At 39.4% G+C, this 15,970-nt stretch overlaps 1 protein-coding gene across 3 annotated transcripts in view; it reads right to left on the reverse strand.

Annotated features, from left to right (window-relative positions):
- The window catches only part of LOC130564135 (short transient receptor potential channel 7), a 29,278-nt gene that overhangs the window by 9,884 nt on the left and 3,424 nt on the right, over positions 1 to 15,970 (reverse strand). For all 3 annotated transcript variants that reach the window (XM_057350030.1, XM_057350032.1, XM_057350031.1), the window contains exons 2-5: positions 10,270 to 10,449; positions 3,093 to 3,257; positions 2,000 to 2,216; positions 1,000 to 1,233 (exon numbers count right to left, since the gene is read on the reverse strand). In XM_057350030.1, coding sequence (XP_057206013.1) covers positions 1,000 to 1,233; positions 2,000 to 2,216; positions 3,093 to 3,257; positions 10,270 to 10,449 — 796 coding nt within the window. The remainder of the gene's footprint in view (positions 1 to 999; positions 1,234 to 1,999; positions 2,217 to 3,092; positions 3,258 to 10,269; positions 10,450 to 15,970) is intronic.

Here is a 15,970-nt window from a genome sequence, read left to right on the forward strand (position 1 = left end):
GATTCAAACGACACACGCACAAACACATGCTGTGGTCAGTGTGTGTGCGGTTCAGCGTTCACAGGCTGTGATATCAGTTTCACACCAGCAGATGGCAGCATTGATAACACGCCAGCACATCTCTGCTCTGTGTTATGAATCATGCTGGGTTGCCAGGTCTGCAGTTTTCCTGCAAAGATTTGAATTGTTTCGGCGAGTTGTTTTTTCTGTAAAGGTGAAGGGATTTTCTTCATCAACTATCAATCTTAAGGTAAGATCAATTATTTTTACATTCAAAATTATTTTTAAATATTTTATATTTACACCAAAACCAGAAATTTATGAATTTTACAGAATTGTGTATTTTAAGAAGAAATTGTGTGTAATGCACAACAGCCACTATAAAATGCATTTTAGGCGTGGGAATGGCATATTTTGAGTTATTTTGGATAGGGTTTCATTGGCCGTTAGGCTGGTTTTGTTATGCAGATCTGGCAACCCAGCATGGCACACTAATATGCAGTGTGAATACTTTCTACAGCATGCACATTTTCTGAGGGCACATCATGAGCAAAATGTGAAGTACACAACTACAGTACACATCATGGAATGCTACAGTCTTTTATGTATATTTGTGTAAATGTTTTACACTGTATCTTCTTGTTATAAGATATTGACACTGTATTATTTCGTGCACCCTACATGCTGTTTCATAATGTACACTATAGTATGCAGTAAATAGTATACATGGTGCTCTATGCAGTAATATATGTGCTAAACTACAGATGTGGAAGATTTATTACAGAATATTTTATTATAGAATGTCAGAGAGAGTCATCAAGAGAAAGCGTAAGAGCTGGGCTCATGATGAAAACACGCTTACAGTTTCTCAAACACAGTTCTAATGATTCAGTCGAACACAGCACATGGTGTTATGGCAGAAAATATGGTAAGCGTTTTACACGGGCAGTCGAGAGGTGTGATGTTCTGCAGCTTGTTCGACTGCATGCACTTACACACCATATGTGAAGTAGGCGATGTCCGCAGGAAGTGATGCGCTGCGGATGTCGTCGTTGGGAACGTGCAGGTCAACATAGAGCTGAGCTTTTGACGCTTTGAGGAACGCCATGAGGCGAGCGGTGAATGAGGCCACGAAGATAGACAGCATCCCAAAATCCAGAACGTTCCACAGGTGCATGACGTACTCGCGCGGACCTTCCATCCAGATCTCCTTACACTCGGACCAGATCATTCCTGAAACACACACACAGGAGGTTAGAATCCAGACTTTACACTGCAGTCGCAGAGGATGAGAGAGATTTATGTGTGTGAATATCAATGTTTGCTTGTGCGCTTTGAACAAACATGAGTAAATCTCTCATAATACTTGCTCACATCATGTCGTTCAATAAATCATCATTAATCTAAACTAGTAAACTAAAAGTTTACTGAGAGTATACTTCAAAGTGTACATCATTGACAACTGTAAAAATGTGCTACAAGTATTGAGTTAAAAAAGTACCAGTATACAGCAAGTTCACTTGTAGTATAGTTTCAGTGCGAATGAAAAACGCAGTTTTAAACTAGTTATGTATTCCAAGTTTACTACTGTTATACTTGAAGTATACTTAAAAGTAGACTTTTATAAACTAAAAAGTTAGCCAATTTAGTCCCAAGTAGTTTTTAAATAGTAGGCTGCAAACATACTCAAATACATTGATATTAGTATACCTAGTAACTTGAAAATAAACTTGGTAACACTTTATAATAAGGTGCTATTTGTTTACAATTAGTTAATGCATTAGCTAAAATGAACTATACTACATAAAATTCTTATAGCGTTACACACTGAATCACATTAAAGGACTCGGAGACCTGTTTCTACACGTGGTGAATCACAATTTCAATCAGCATCATTTTACCTTCTGTATACCTGTAAAAGACGGCACAGCAGAAACAACACACGCACACACACACACACACACACACACACTAAACCAGTACAACCATCAGTTCGTACCTAGAACCCATTTCATGATGAGCAGCTCTGTCCAGGAGAACTGGGTGGTCTTGACACGGAACACCTGTCGCGGGTGGTCTGTTATGGTCTCGTTCGGGAGGTTCTTTACCCCCTCTAAACGGTCCGATGCGTTCAGAACCAGCAGACTCAAGAAGATGGTGAAAGAGACAGCATGGGCTACAAATTTCATAAAGGGACTCCGTAATATTTGCCCCAGCTGTGTGTGAGAGAGAGATTTAAATGATTGTGTTGAACTTACATTGTAAATAAATATGATTTTTTTCATGAACTAACATTTCCTAAATACAATAGTATTGCGTTGTTTATGAATACAAACGTTCTTTGCAGTATTCAAAATCTGTAAACATTGCTTTTTTAATATTTTGACCATTTCAGTTGTCTGCAAATAAAACCATATTTTAATTTTGGAATTTGGGAGAAATGATGTCACTCACAGAATGAAACAAAAATGACCATTGTACTTATAAATGGTAAATAAAAAAACAGAAAATAATTTTGAGATTGTCTCTTATGTTTTCCACGGCTGTATATCTTCACTGCATCTTATTTCTAAATCCATAAATCAATAACCACAGTGAAGTTTCTCTCCTAGTCACACCGGTCAAAATAGGGTTTGTAGAACTTTATTGTGTTCTCAGAAAGGTCATTACACCGTGTCTAGATCGGACCCGGTGCGGCGCGATGCCACACAATACAATAGAACGCATTAGAACCCATATATAAAAAAATGTGTCCACACTAGAAGCGGCGCGACAGGACAATTTCATTAGAACAAGCCGTGTGTCCTGTCGCGTCCGTTGTAGACACAGTGTTAGATACCTTGTCCAAAATCAATTTGTAATCAGTCAAGTTGTTTTTCTCACCTGAGATGATGTGAGGTTTTGATTGGCCCTTTGGATTTCAAGTGTCACGCACGCACTAACATGTGGAAAATGCGCTCATGTTTATCTAACTGAAGATAACAAAATGCTTCTAAAGTTTGTGATGTGATCTGTATAGAAAGCTCAGAGAAGACTTTAGTTCATGAAAACTTCCTCCCGGCTCAGGGGACACAGGTGTGTTTTTGTGTTACCTTGCTGCAGGGCATGATCCAGTAAGCGATGGCGAGGAAGGGCAGTCCGACGGCGACACCCAGAACCATCAGACACTTCACTCCGATGGACTGTTGTCTCAGACCCGGCAGATTCTCATACCAGATGGTTAGGAGCTGCTGCTGGCAATTTGGATGAGCCACAAACTAAAACACACAAACAGAGAAATGAAGAATATGAAAATTAATAACACAGCGGCCAATCTGTGACAGAACAACATGTGTGGGAGAAAAATCACCAGAATTATGTCAAAATGATTTAAACATGAACACAAAACATCAAATTGTTAAAAATTATTCATCTGTTAGCATTTACATTTTTTTATTTCAAATATTTATGTTTAATAATAAAATCCACATACGTATATTTATTTAAATGAATGTAAAATACACATCCCATTTTGATTATGTTTCATTATATTTATATTCAAATAATATCTCATATTATATAATTATGTTTATAATGTGATATTTAAGTGTTAGTTTATCATGTATATTATATAATAGCTATATTCACATATTTAGGCATAATTTTGTTAAATATGTACACTACAGTATATGTAAGCAGCTTAATTTGAGTTAGGGTAATGGCCGAAAAGGAAAACTCTTTTAAAATTTTCATGATGAGAAAAGTCAAACCAACAATTAGAGTCCGGCGATACAGGAGGCATTTTTTGGTTTAAAATTCTTCTCCATACATGTTTATTCATGAGGAACAGCTCCTGGCTTTCTGATATTCGGTGCTATGGCTCTCTTAAGACAGCTGGACGCTCGTGTGTATGTCCGAAAGATAAATTAAGACATGAGATGACACAGAGAAAATGTGATATTGATTTAATGTGAGCCCATGGACTTCTGTGTAATCCAGTGCTGAACTTGATCTGTCTATAGAAGTGTGTGTGTGTGAGTGTGTGCTTGTACATCTATCTTTGTGAGGACCGGTTTGAGTTGTAGACCAGTGGTGTGAGGACAAGGAGAGTAAAGTGAGGACATTTTGGCCGGTCCTCACTTCCTGAGACCCCTTTAAAGGGCTGTTTGAGGGTGAAGACTTGCTTTTAGGGTTTAGGTTATAATTAGGTTTAGGGTTAGGGTTAGGGTCAGGCATGTTGTTCTGATGGTTAGGGTTAGGGTAACGGGCTAGAGATTGCATTGCGTCAATGTATGTCCTCTTAAAGATAGCTGCGCAAACATGTCTGTGTGTGTGTGTGTGTGTGCGTGTGTGTGTCCAGAGTACATTAATAGAGAATCTACTTCATAAGTTAGAAGCCAAATAACACAGCCAACACGCACGCACGCACGCACACACACGTTGGGTTTCAGTGTTTTATGGGGACATTCCATAGACGCAATGGTTTTTATACTGTACAAACTGTATATCATATTTCCTACCCCTAACCCTGACAATCACAAAACTGTCTGCTCTTTTAGATTTTCACAAAAGTTAATTCTGTATGATTTATAAGCTTGTTTCCTCATGGGGACAAAAAAATGTCCCCACAAGGACAAGGATTTTGGATATTGCCATCTTTGTCCCCACACCTTTACCCTTCCCACACACACACACAAACAAGCACATTTCCCATCACACACACACGCACACACACACACACACACACACACACACACGCATTTCCCATCAACAGTGTGTGTGTGTGCACGGGATGTTGTGACGTACAACAATTTAAGGTCACCTGAACCCTACCTGGTTGCCAAAGTAACTGTCCTAGCATCCCTTCTGGTTGCTGTTAATTAAAATGACGTCCGTCTCTTGTGTAAAGCACTCATCTGAATAAGCGTCTGAATTTTAGCGCCCAACTTTGAAAAGCAATAATTTGTATAGTCATTTGTATTCATGCATAATTTGTATTTTAATCTGCATAATCTTTTCAAAGCTGAACTTAAATCAGTTTGGTGTGCATATAATGCATATAAAGTCTCATTAATGATTTAATGTGAATCATTTTAAGGTAGAACGCTCTGCTTAATGGATTTTCACTTATTGACAGAAACATCAAAGTTCGATCAACCACAATCTAAAACCGATTCAGGATCACATGACCGTGAACAGTTGTGTTTCCTCTCGTGAGCTCAGGTTTTGTATTAATCTGTGGGCGACAGCGGTCATTAGCCTCACATTCATTGGTTAATGAGGCCGTGATCTTTTTAAACCCACACATGAGACTGATAACAAATCATTTTCATATCTTCAACCTGAATGACTTCAGCAGTTCCTCCAGAACAGAATCAATAACAGACCGCTCACTAAACATTTTATTGCTCTTTTATAGTGTGACACTTGCAGAAGCAATTCAGCCTTCATTTACCCGTCTTATTTAAACTCATGACGTTCTTTTCACTGCGAAAACAAGACCAAAGACCTCCACACGACGAAACTGAAGAATAGGCTGCAAGCTCTCTAACAGGTACTCTCGCGCTCCATGAAATAAAGTCAGATACACAGATCTGAACAACCCCAGAAGAAAATGTTTTAGGAGATGTTTCTCTTTCATAGCTCAAGAGATCAATATCAACTTCTCAAAAGACTTCTAAGAAGTCTCAGTTTCTTCAAAAAATTGTTTAGGAGAAATAAAAGAAACAAATGAGACCGCTGTTCAAACCCATGAAGAGCATGTTGGTGTAAAATGATAGATTGTAAAGGTAAAATCATCTGGATTTGGGTCAATTTGATGAGAAATGTTTAAATTCATAATTAAATCTCCATAATTAAATGCAGACTTGACAAATCTGAGCTCAGTTTGATACATTGTTGACATCTCTTCTGAAAATCTACATGGAGACTTTGTGAGATTTCTGACTCTGTTCTCAGGAGAAAATCTGAGACGAAGATGAGACTTAACCCAAGTTTTTCTCCATTTAATCACATTAAAGTTTAGGGGAAATAATTGAGATATTAAGATATTTTTATGGAAACATAAACATGAATAAACCATGACAGATTTTATTGTTGGGTGAAAACATTAAGATCTTTTCTGAAATTCTAAATGAGACACGTGTAAGTTAACTATGTAGAAGAAAATAAAGTTATTAAAAAGATCTTAGTTGATTTTTTTCCTAAGAAACCTGCTGTCACATACTGTATGTACATTGCGTTGTGTTTGACGTTGTATGACGTCTGTCTCTGACCACTGTACTGCCCATCACCTTTATTCTGTTTATCTTATGATATTAAGTACACATCATAAAGTACGCGTACGTCTGTGTTGTTTGTGTGTTGTGTGTGTGTGTGTGTGTGTGTGTGTGTGTGTGTGTGTGTGTGTGTGTGTGTGTGTGTGTGTGTGTGTGTGTGTGTGTGTGTGCATGTGTTTGCTTGACATTTAGCCCAGTATCACCAGAGACGATGAAGCCAAAGAAACTACAATTCTTCAACCTCGACTGAGACTTGATATTTACAAATCTGAGTGGACAGAAAAACATGCGTAACCGCTGCGTGACCTACTCAAATTTCTAACGTTTACATTTTCTGGAATGAAAAATGTTAGTGCTGCTTTCCATGCAAAATAAATAGTCATTTTATTCATCCCTTTGGCAGACGCCAACATTCAAGGTATATATATTTAATCAGTACGTGTGTTCAAACCACTGATCTATATGAATGACTGGATTGGCCTAGAACACTAAACCCACGGCAGGAGGTGAAGCCACCGGAAGCGATCGCGCCACCATCTTGGTATGCCCAACTGACAGAAAGCGCCATTGACTTACAGTCAAAATGACCATCTAAAATGACCCATTTTTCAGCTTATTAGGCACGAGATGAGTTTTTAGTTCACATGTGTGTTTAAATGAATTGTTCTGTTGTTTTTCAAATGTTTATGTTTATTTTGGGCAGAATAGCGACGTATAGAAATCAGTGTATAGAAGGTGAGTGTGTCTTGCACACTGTTGTAATGGCACATGTGCAAATGTTTAGAAATAAAGCTTCATGACTTCAAGAACATATACAGCCTGTATTTATCCGTATTTAGATTTCACAATACGCACATTTGTCATATGTTGAGGTGTCTCAAGGTCGGCCGATCTGATATACACGCTGCTGTAATGAAAATAAACGTAACTCACACTATATTTACATTTACATTTAAGCACTTGGCAGACACTTTTATCCAAAGCGACTTACATTGTATACTACTATACATTGCATCTGAGTATGTGCAATCCTCTGGGATCGAACCCATGACCTTGGCGTCGCTAGCGCCGTGCTCTAACCACTGAGCCACAGGAAAGCTATATCTAACAAGACGGGAAAATTCCCGACTTTAAATAATTACATTTGCGTTGTACTGGGGACTGAAAAACGGGGACTGGTAAGTAACTGTTTTATCATTAATATGTGATAACTCCCTAGTAATTGAATAGAACGTTTGGGCATACCAACATGGCGGCGCGGTCGCTTCAGTGTAATGACATCATGAGCAATCCAGTCATTTATATAGATCAGTGGTTCAAACCCATGACCTTTGCACTCCTAAACACATCTCTCAACAATCCACATGATTTAAGGTTCTGTAGCAGAAACTGTACAGACTGAGTCAGAAATCAGGTTTAATTAAAGTGAGAGGGTTTAAACATCTCGGGATGGCCCGTCCATACATGCTCTAGCTTCTGGAATGTCTAGTTCCACCTCTGGCGTCCATCAGCCCCACACCTGCGTCCCATCTGCCATAAATTCTCATCCAGCAGCCGGCAATTTGCCACATGCATGCCTAATTTTTTTCTCTATTTGAATAATAATAGCATGAATCATTTCTATGCGTTTAAATATGCAGCAGGAGGAGGAGAACATCTTCATAGGTTTTGATTCTGTGGTTCACCGACAGTTTTGTAAAGCGCTTTTCATGCTAAAGCTGTTTTGTAACAGAACGTATTGTGAAAAACACTATGGAAATAAATTCACCTAAAAGGTTTGCCGAGTATACGTCGTTTTAAAGTGAGGCTGGCCCGAGAAAAAACTTGAATCATGAGAGACTGGACACTCAACATTTCTGCAGAATTCACAATGTAAGACCTTGTCATACTGCCGAGACGCTTTCAGAGAGACTGCAGAATCAGACGGCTGAGTATCTGAGAGGTTTCTAATATAAAAGCCCTTTTACATCATTCATGACAACGTTCTTCAACTCATAATGGAGAGACTCGACAGTATATGAAGCAAAGCAGCAGTCTACAGCTTTACCTGCCGTATGGCAACACTTCAACTTCACAAAACCACAACACTGACTGCATATTTGTACCGTTTACATTGTATAAGTTCCTCGATGACGCCTAGCATCTTTGATATGTCATCTACAGCGCTGGTCGTGTGCAAATGCAGCAATGAGGTCCTGACTCGACTCATACCAGACAGATTATACATTTAGAACTACACCTGTTCTCGGGTTGAGAGAAGAAAATGTTGTCAATAAACAGAGAGGAATTTCTCATAATAATGCTGAGAGCTTTTCACACTTGAATTCATCCTTACAGAGAAAAGCGCAGGATCGATTCGATTGTGTACTAAAAACGAGATAGTTCTGGACATGGGGCGTCTAGATGCAGAAGAGTGACTTACTATCTGAGACACGGTCCACCAATCAGGAGCTCAGGTCAAAACCTCTCCTCCTCTCATCCTCTACTCTTATTTGTTACTCTTCTCTCATTTTATCGTCTGTACCCTCCAGTTATTTTCTCATTCTCATCTTCTCGACTAACCGAAACACACTATAGGAATCACTTGCGAACACTCAGATCTTAGCAACAGCATTACAGCACCCTGGCAACCACCACAACCACACTTTTTAGCTCTTCTGTTTGCATTTATATTCATCTTGTCTGTTTGTGTCTGAACACCCGAGAACCCCGTCCAGGAGAAATGAACACACACACTGTTGACCCAAAGCATCCTCTTTACATTGTATGCAGGTGTCTGATAATGACATTTTCCGCCATCCTAGTAATAGCATATTATTATCAACTGGATTAGTCGCAACTTGAATGGGTTGGATAAACAATCACGGCAAAGCGTGTAATCGACACGCTGGTCCACTCGAAAATGCGTGTCAGTGTCATGCTTTGCCTCCTCTAGGTGTGAAAATGACACGCTTAGTTCTTTGCATTAAACTAATAGATTCGTTACATTAAAATAATAGATATTTTAGAGCACTTAACCTCACTCCTACCCTGAACCTACCCAAGAAGCAAATAAAAGTCAGCCGTTAAAACACACACCAAAACAGTATAAAAACATTACGAACAGGTCGCGGGCGGTTTTAGATGCGAAATGTGAATCGGGCCGTACGATATCGTTGTGTGAGTACAGTACGTGTTACTAACCGACGACCGCGCTCCAGGAACGCACGCAGTGGCGTATCATTCTGACGTATACGCTCAAGTTTAGCGTGACGCAATCGGAGCAGGACAGTTAATGCAGTTTCATAACGTAATGATGCAACCAGTGCCATTTCACAATAGAAGCGGACGTTGCGGCGGCTTGAAATTGTACGCGACCGGGTATGAGTTTAACGTCGGACGGAGAAGGATATCGCTTTTGGGTCTGTTCTTCGGCTCCGGAACACTTGCACTTTTTGAGTAAATAGCATCTGTATAGCTTTATCTACCTGTTATGTGCTGTGTTTTATACAATATAATTTACATTTATGCATTTGGCAGACGCTTTTATTCGATGTGACTTACATTACATGATACTATACATTTGTATCCGAGTATGTGCAATCCCCTGGGATCGAACCCATGACCTTGGCGTTGCTAGCGCCGTGCTCTAACCACTGAGCTACAGGAAAGCTTATATATACAATATACAATAATATAATATAATATAATATAATATACAAACTGTTAGGTTTAGGGGTGTGGTCGGGTTACGTGCTAAAAAGTGTGCGCACAAAGTAATAAACGTACTCAAAATACCATGTCTGATTAAATCCAAAATCACACCCGTACACATCATAATGGAAAATGACGCCCCCTGCTGCTGACGTTACTCCACCTTCATACAGCCGTGTCGTTTTCGCACCTAAAGGGGTGACGTAGTAGTCTACGTTACACGTCTATTACATGCTTCGGCGTCATACTGCGTTGAGTAAAAAGTGCTCAGTGAATACATATCACAGTCAAGCATTGATGACAGACAGGGCGTTCTCACCTTTTTCACTTCGTATTTGATGGCGAGTTTGACTCGGGTCAGACAGGGTCTCAGTTCTGTGGGGGGGTTCTGATCCACGTCACCGTTCAGAATGGCCTCCACTTCCTCGGTGTCACGACAGAGATCCAGAACACCCACCACAAAATCCTTACACTGCATCGACAACTTCCTGTAGTCATTCTGAGAGAGAGAGAGAGGGGTTTATAATGAGTCAGAGATCTGTTTCTTTAGGGTCAAGAGGGTCAACTCATTCAAGACTTCGATAATCCTGATGACACAGCATATAGATTTGTATATGTAGAAATGGGATCAACACACACAGAGCTGAACTTTGGACACGCTACTGTATTTTCATCAGGAGAGAGGAGGCGTTCTGCTATCTACATTAGAATTAAAGAGTCTCATTAAAAGACGGCCCAGAGAATGATCTATTGTGATGTGTGATCTATAATTGACAGAAAAGCAAAATGTGCAGCAATGACTGACAGAAAAGTAAACGTGTGTTATGGCAGGTGAATTGAACAACTCCAGAACACACCGTCAGCCTCCATGACAGCTCAGAGAGCCGCACGGGTGAAGTCAGAGAAGGTGTTGGAGCTGGAGGAGTCTGTCTGTCTGGCCAGATAACAATTACAGCTATTCAGCCCATTCAATTTGATTTCATGTCATGGGCTCTTTCTCTGGAAGAGTGAAGCTTTTTATTTCTCACGGACAGATCGGAGGCTGAAACAGAATTGCTCTCGAGGATAATAAGCTGTCTGTCTGTCTCGTGTATCTGAACCATATTCTGTTCACAGATCCAGAGCATCCTCGGGAATAATCAGAGTATCTCTGTGAGTCTCGTCCTGTCTGTGAATGTCTTAAAGGGCTAGTTCACTCAAAAATTTTAATTCTGTCATCATTTGCTCACCCTCATGTCATTTCATAAATGACTTGGTTCTGATGAACACAAAGAAAGATATTTGTGAGAATGTTAGCCATTTTCAGTTCTGTCGCATCATCCACTACCATAGTAGGACAAAAAAGGTATATTTTGTTGTTCTGTTGAACACAAAGTGAGATATTTTGAAGCATTTAGGAACACAAACAGTTTTGGGGCACAGTTTTTGGCAGTCAATGATGTCACAGAATTTTAAATTGCTAACATTCATCCGAATATCTTCCTCTGTGTTCATCAGAACCAAGTCATTTATACAGGTATGAAATGACATGAGGGTGAGCAAATGATGACAGAATATTTTTTGGGGGGTGAACTATCACTTTAAGTGGAAGTGATCCATCTGAGATCCACCTTGAAGACGGAAGTGAAGATGAATGAGCACAATATACACAACATGTGACCCTGGATCACAAAACCAGTCTTAAGTAAGCACGGGAACATTTTTTGTGTGGGTCAAAATGATCGATTTTTCTTTTATGCCAAAAATCATTAGGATATTAAGTAAAGATCAAGATATTTTGTAAATTTCCTACCTTAAATATATAAAAACTTTATTTTTGTGAGTGTAACAACTTCAAAGGCAATTTTCTCAATATTTTGATTTTTTGCGCTCTCAGATTCCTGAGTTTTAAACGGTTGTATCTCACCCAGATATTGTCCTATTTTAACAACTCATATATCTATAGAAAGTTTATTTATCAGCTTTCAGGTTATGTAAAAATCTCAATTTCGAAAATTTGACCCATAAGACTGGTTTTGTTGTCCAGGGTCACATATAATCTGTCAAACATGCTGATTTATGGCAGCCAAACACGTGAAAACATTTCCAACTGATCAAATTATCAAACAAATAAGACTTCAAATAAAAGCGACCTGCAAATGCATTGATGCAAATGCTTTGGAGATGAAGAAAAAACTGATGTATTTTAATACTTCATAAACAAGAAACTGAAAATGTGCTCATTACGTGAACAAACACAGAAGTACAATATCAGCATTAAATAAACTCCATTGTGACATATATATTTTATGCATATAAATATGTTTCTTTCGCAGTCGAATGGCCAAGGAAAGCATCGATTAACAAACTTTACATCACAACAAGCTTCAATCTGATTGGCTGAAAAACTTCCCAAGGCATCTGTCCACTGCAATACAGTATAAAAAATCATTACAGTTAAACTATTAAAAGATTCAAAAGCACAGCATTCAAAATCAGAAATAGTGTCTTATGAGGAATACTGGAAAACTCTCACATCTATAATAAACATTACGAGGTGCTGTGAGTGGAAAAATTGATCGCAGGCTGTTGAATAATTGAAAATGAATGCAAATGTAAACAAGCTGGAGAGAGACGGGGTGGGTGGAGCTGAATGGACATTACAAGTGTTGGACACCAGCCGAGCAAATCACGCACTTGACATTGAAACGGTTTAGGCCATTTTTCTTCACAACACTTTAAACTGTGGAGACCAAAACATTCCGAGTTCTTTCAGAGTGTGTGTTTGTTTTTGCAAACGTCTGCAGACTTGCGTGCGTCTCAAGATCAAGGTCTGCAAGGTTGTGAATCATTTTGCAAACTCAACCCGTATGAGATAATGTTTTTATCGGACTGTAAAGGCGTTCTGACCTCATCTGTGTTAACGCATGTGATGAAATAGCATTTACTGCAAGTTTCCCTTTCCTTGCACTTTCAGAAGCACTTATTATTCTTATTCTGTAGTGGCCTGTAAAACTGCTTGGTCAAAGGTTGTGTGAAATTTCACACACTGGGGGTCTTTTAAACTGTTCAGCACCACTAACAAAACAAGGACCCACAATATGGGGGGGTTCTGTATATGTTTTCTATATGTTAATAGATGTCACTTTATAATATATCGTCTCTTATTTCTCACTGTCTGTTTAGCATATGATGATTGAGTGGATGTTAAAATGTCAAATGATAAAAATTGCGCTACGTCAAACATTCCCTTGAACACACCCACACACAAAATGAGTGATAACTGATAACAAATTTGCCCTTTTCATTGTACTACTGAGAAGAGATCAGTCATTCAGAAGGAAAAAGACATTCACACAATATCAGCGTAATTTTTCTTCCGTCGATGCACATCTACAATCTCAGTCACTTACTAAACTTGTCTATCCAATCCAATTCCTCACCATAAGGTTGCAATGTTCGCATATAGAGAACACTACGTGTTCCCACATAAATAACAACACTTCACATGAAACCAGAAGCTCATCCACACAGTACAGAAGCTGATATGAGAACGAATCAGAAAGCCTTGCCCAAAAGACTTCCACCGTCACTACATTTCGAAAAATGCTAAATTGCATGTTTTTTCTTTGCTCTTTTTACGTCACATCAAATATGACTGTGCACTTTTCTTCTTTACGCCTGAAATTCTGCACTGTGACACTGTTAATACTTTTTGCTTCGTTTTGATAAATCGTGAGCGTTTTTCCTCATTTGGATAGAGCAAATATTCTCTGTAACCACAAAGATTCACAACAGATGCGTTATTCAGCCGTTATAACTGGAGTTCTTATATGGATGTTCCATTTCAGCCTCAATGAATGTTAGAGTTGCCACATACAGTAATAGTACGATAAATCACAGTAACGTTTCATTAAACACGGTTTCATAACAGTTTCATTATAGTTTATTACACTGCAACAGGAACATATCACATAAAATTAATGAGATTCAGTCTACAAATGCGTAACAGGAAAAACTGGAGCTACAGATTTTTAATGCCTGTAAGAGCAAATGGAGACTTTTGCTTGAGTCTCATCCGTGTCTCAGATATGTCTTCTGGAAAAATAGTCCGATATCGGACAAATGTCAGAGTTTCAGAAGAGATGTCAAAGATGTGTCAAACCGAGCTCAGATTTGTCAAGTCTGCAATCAAAAGTTGAAGATGAACTCCAACATTTCTCACCAAATGTACCCAAATCCAGATGATTTTACCTCTAACAATCTACATTCATTTTACACCTCCATACTCTTTCTCCAAAGCAACTCCATCAAATCTCTTGAGCCCTAATAGAGCATCTTCTGAGCTATAACATTTTTCTCTGAGCAACAATTCATTACGTCCCAAGAATTTTTCAATTGTCTGAATAGTTGCCAGCGTTTCAACATTCTTTTCTGGATTACATTCCCCAGACAAGCGTCGTCTCCAGAACCCACCTGGTGTCACTGACGGTCGACCTTGTTTAACATGAGCTCTGCCTCGTGCGCTAATGAAAATGCCTTAAAAATGTCCACTGATCCCTGAGACTAACAAGAAGAATTCCATCAGCATCCGTCTCATCGCCACCGGCGACAGCACTGACGTCACCGGTGGCAACAGTATTCATGAGACATTTGGAGTCATTGGGCACATACAACGACACTGATGCTGACTTGCGGCGTGTTTTAGGAGGATCAAAGCATCGTCATTGTCATCCGATGGAAAACCAGCTGCCACATCTACACAAGAATCTCTCTCTTCACTCATTTGGCTTCGGTGAGATTTAGCTCAGAGACATGACAGCATCTGACCTCCGCTGAAAACCTGAGAGAGTTTATATGAGGACGGGGACTAAAAACCTCTTCGTAATTTGGGAAGAATGATTGGATTTGACAAAGCAATCGGAATCCAGTCTGTTCCTGTGACAGATCCAAGACGCTTCTGCAGGAACAAAAGACTTTAATGTATTTCTGCGGTTAATTCTTATGACAAAATGAGCACAAGCATCATGCTGTGTTTCTCTACATGACTCGCAGACTTAAAAAACCTGTTACATGACAACAGTCGCGTCTAGACTACACCAAATAAAACCAGTTTAACATCTGCATTAGAATACACAGTCAGGTCCAAAGTGGCTTACAATGCCGTTGTTTTATCGGTTGTGTGCTCGCTGGGGATCAAACCCACAACTTTTGTGTTGTGGACGCAGTGATTTCATTGAAGAACACAATATCATCATCATCATCAGACTGTATCCACCAGAGCGCCATTAAAGTCAACTAAATTCTCAAATTCATTACGAAACACTAAATCGCCATTTTTGATGTAAACTTGCAAAATACAAGCGTTTGGGTCTCAAACTGTTGGACATCACTGTATGCAAAAAGTCATTCCAATCGAAACCCTCAGGAGACATTGGAGAATTGATTCAGGCCAGAGACGGATCTGATCCCTCAAGAGCAGAACACAACCCGTCCGTCACATGGATTAGACTCGCACTCATTAGAGCGCAGTGTGCGCTGGATAAAAGATGACGCTCCGCTTAGACGTGTGGACGGTTTACTGAACACTGGACACAGAGAGAGAGAGAGAGAGAGAGAGAGAGAGCTCTAGGGGGAAGAGCTGTGGTTAATTAAACACACTCCCGTGTGAGAAACACTTTCATTTACAGTTCTGCGACACACGCCACCATCTGAGCCCTGACGAACACAAGGTGACACCTGCGCTGCCGTTCCAGACCATCGGGACCAAAGGGTTGATGTTCTTCTTTACAGTAGATGTTGCAGAAAATGTCAAAAATATGCTTATTTGTGTGACCCTGGACAACAAAACCAGTCTTATGGGTCAACGTTTCGAAATTGAGATTTTTAAATCATCTGAAAGCAGAATAATTAAGCTCTCTATTGATGAATGAATTGTTAGAATACAACCGTTTAAAACTCTGGAATCTGAGGGTGCAAAAAAATCGACATATTGAGAAAATCGCCTTTGAAGTTGTTAATCAGGGGCACTGTGGCAGACC

This window comes from Triplophysa rosa, linkage group LG13, assembly GCF_024868665.1.
Source record: "Triplophysa rosa linkage group LG13, Trosa_1v2, whole genome shotgun sequence".
Taxonomy (NCBI): Eukaryota; Metazoa; Chordata; class Actinopteri; order Cypriniformes; family Nemacheilidae; genus Triplophysa; species Triplophysa rosa.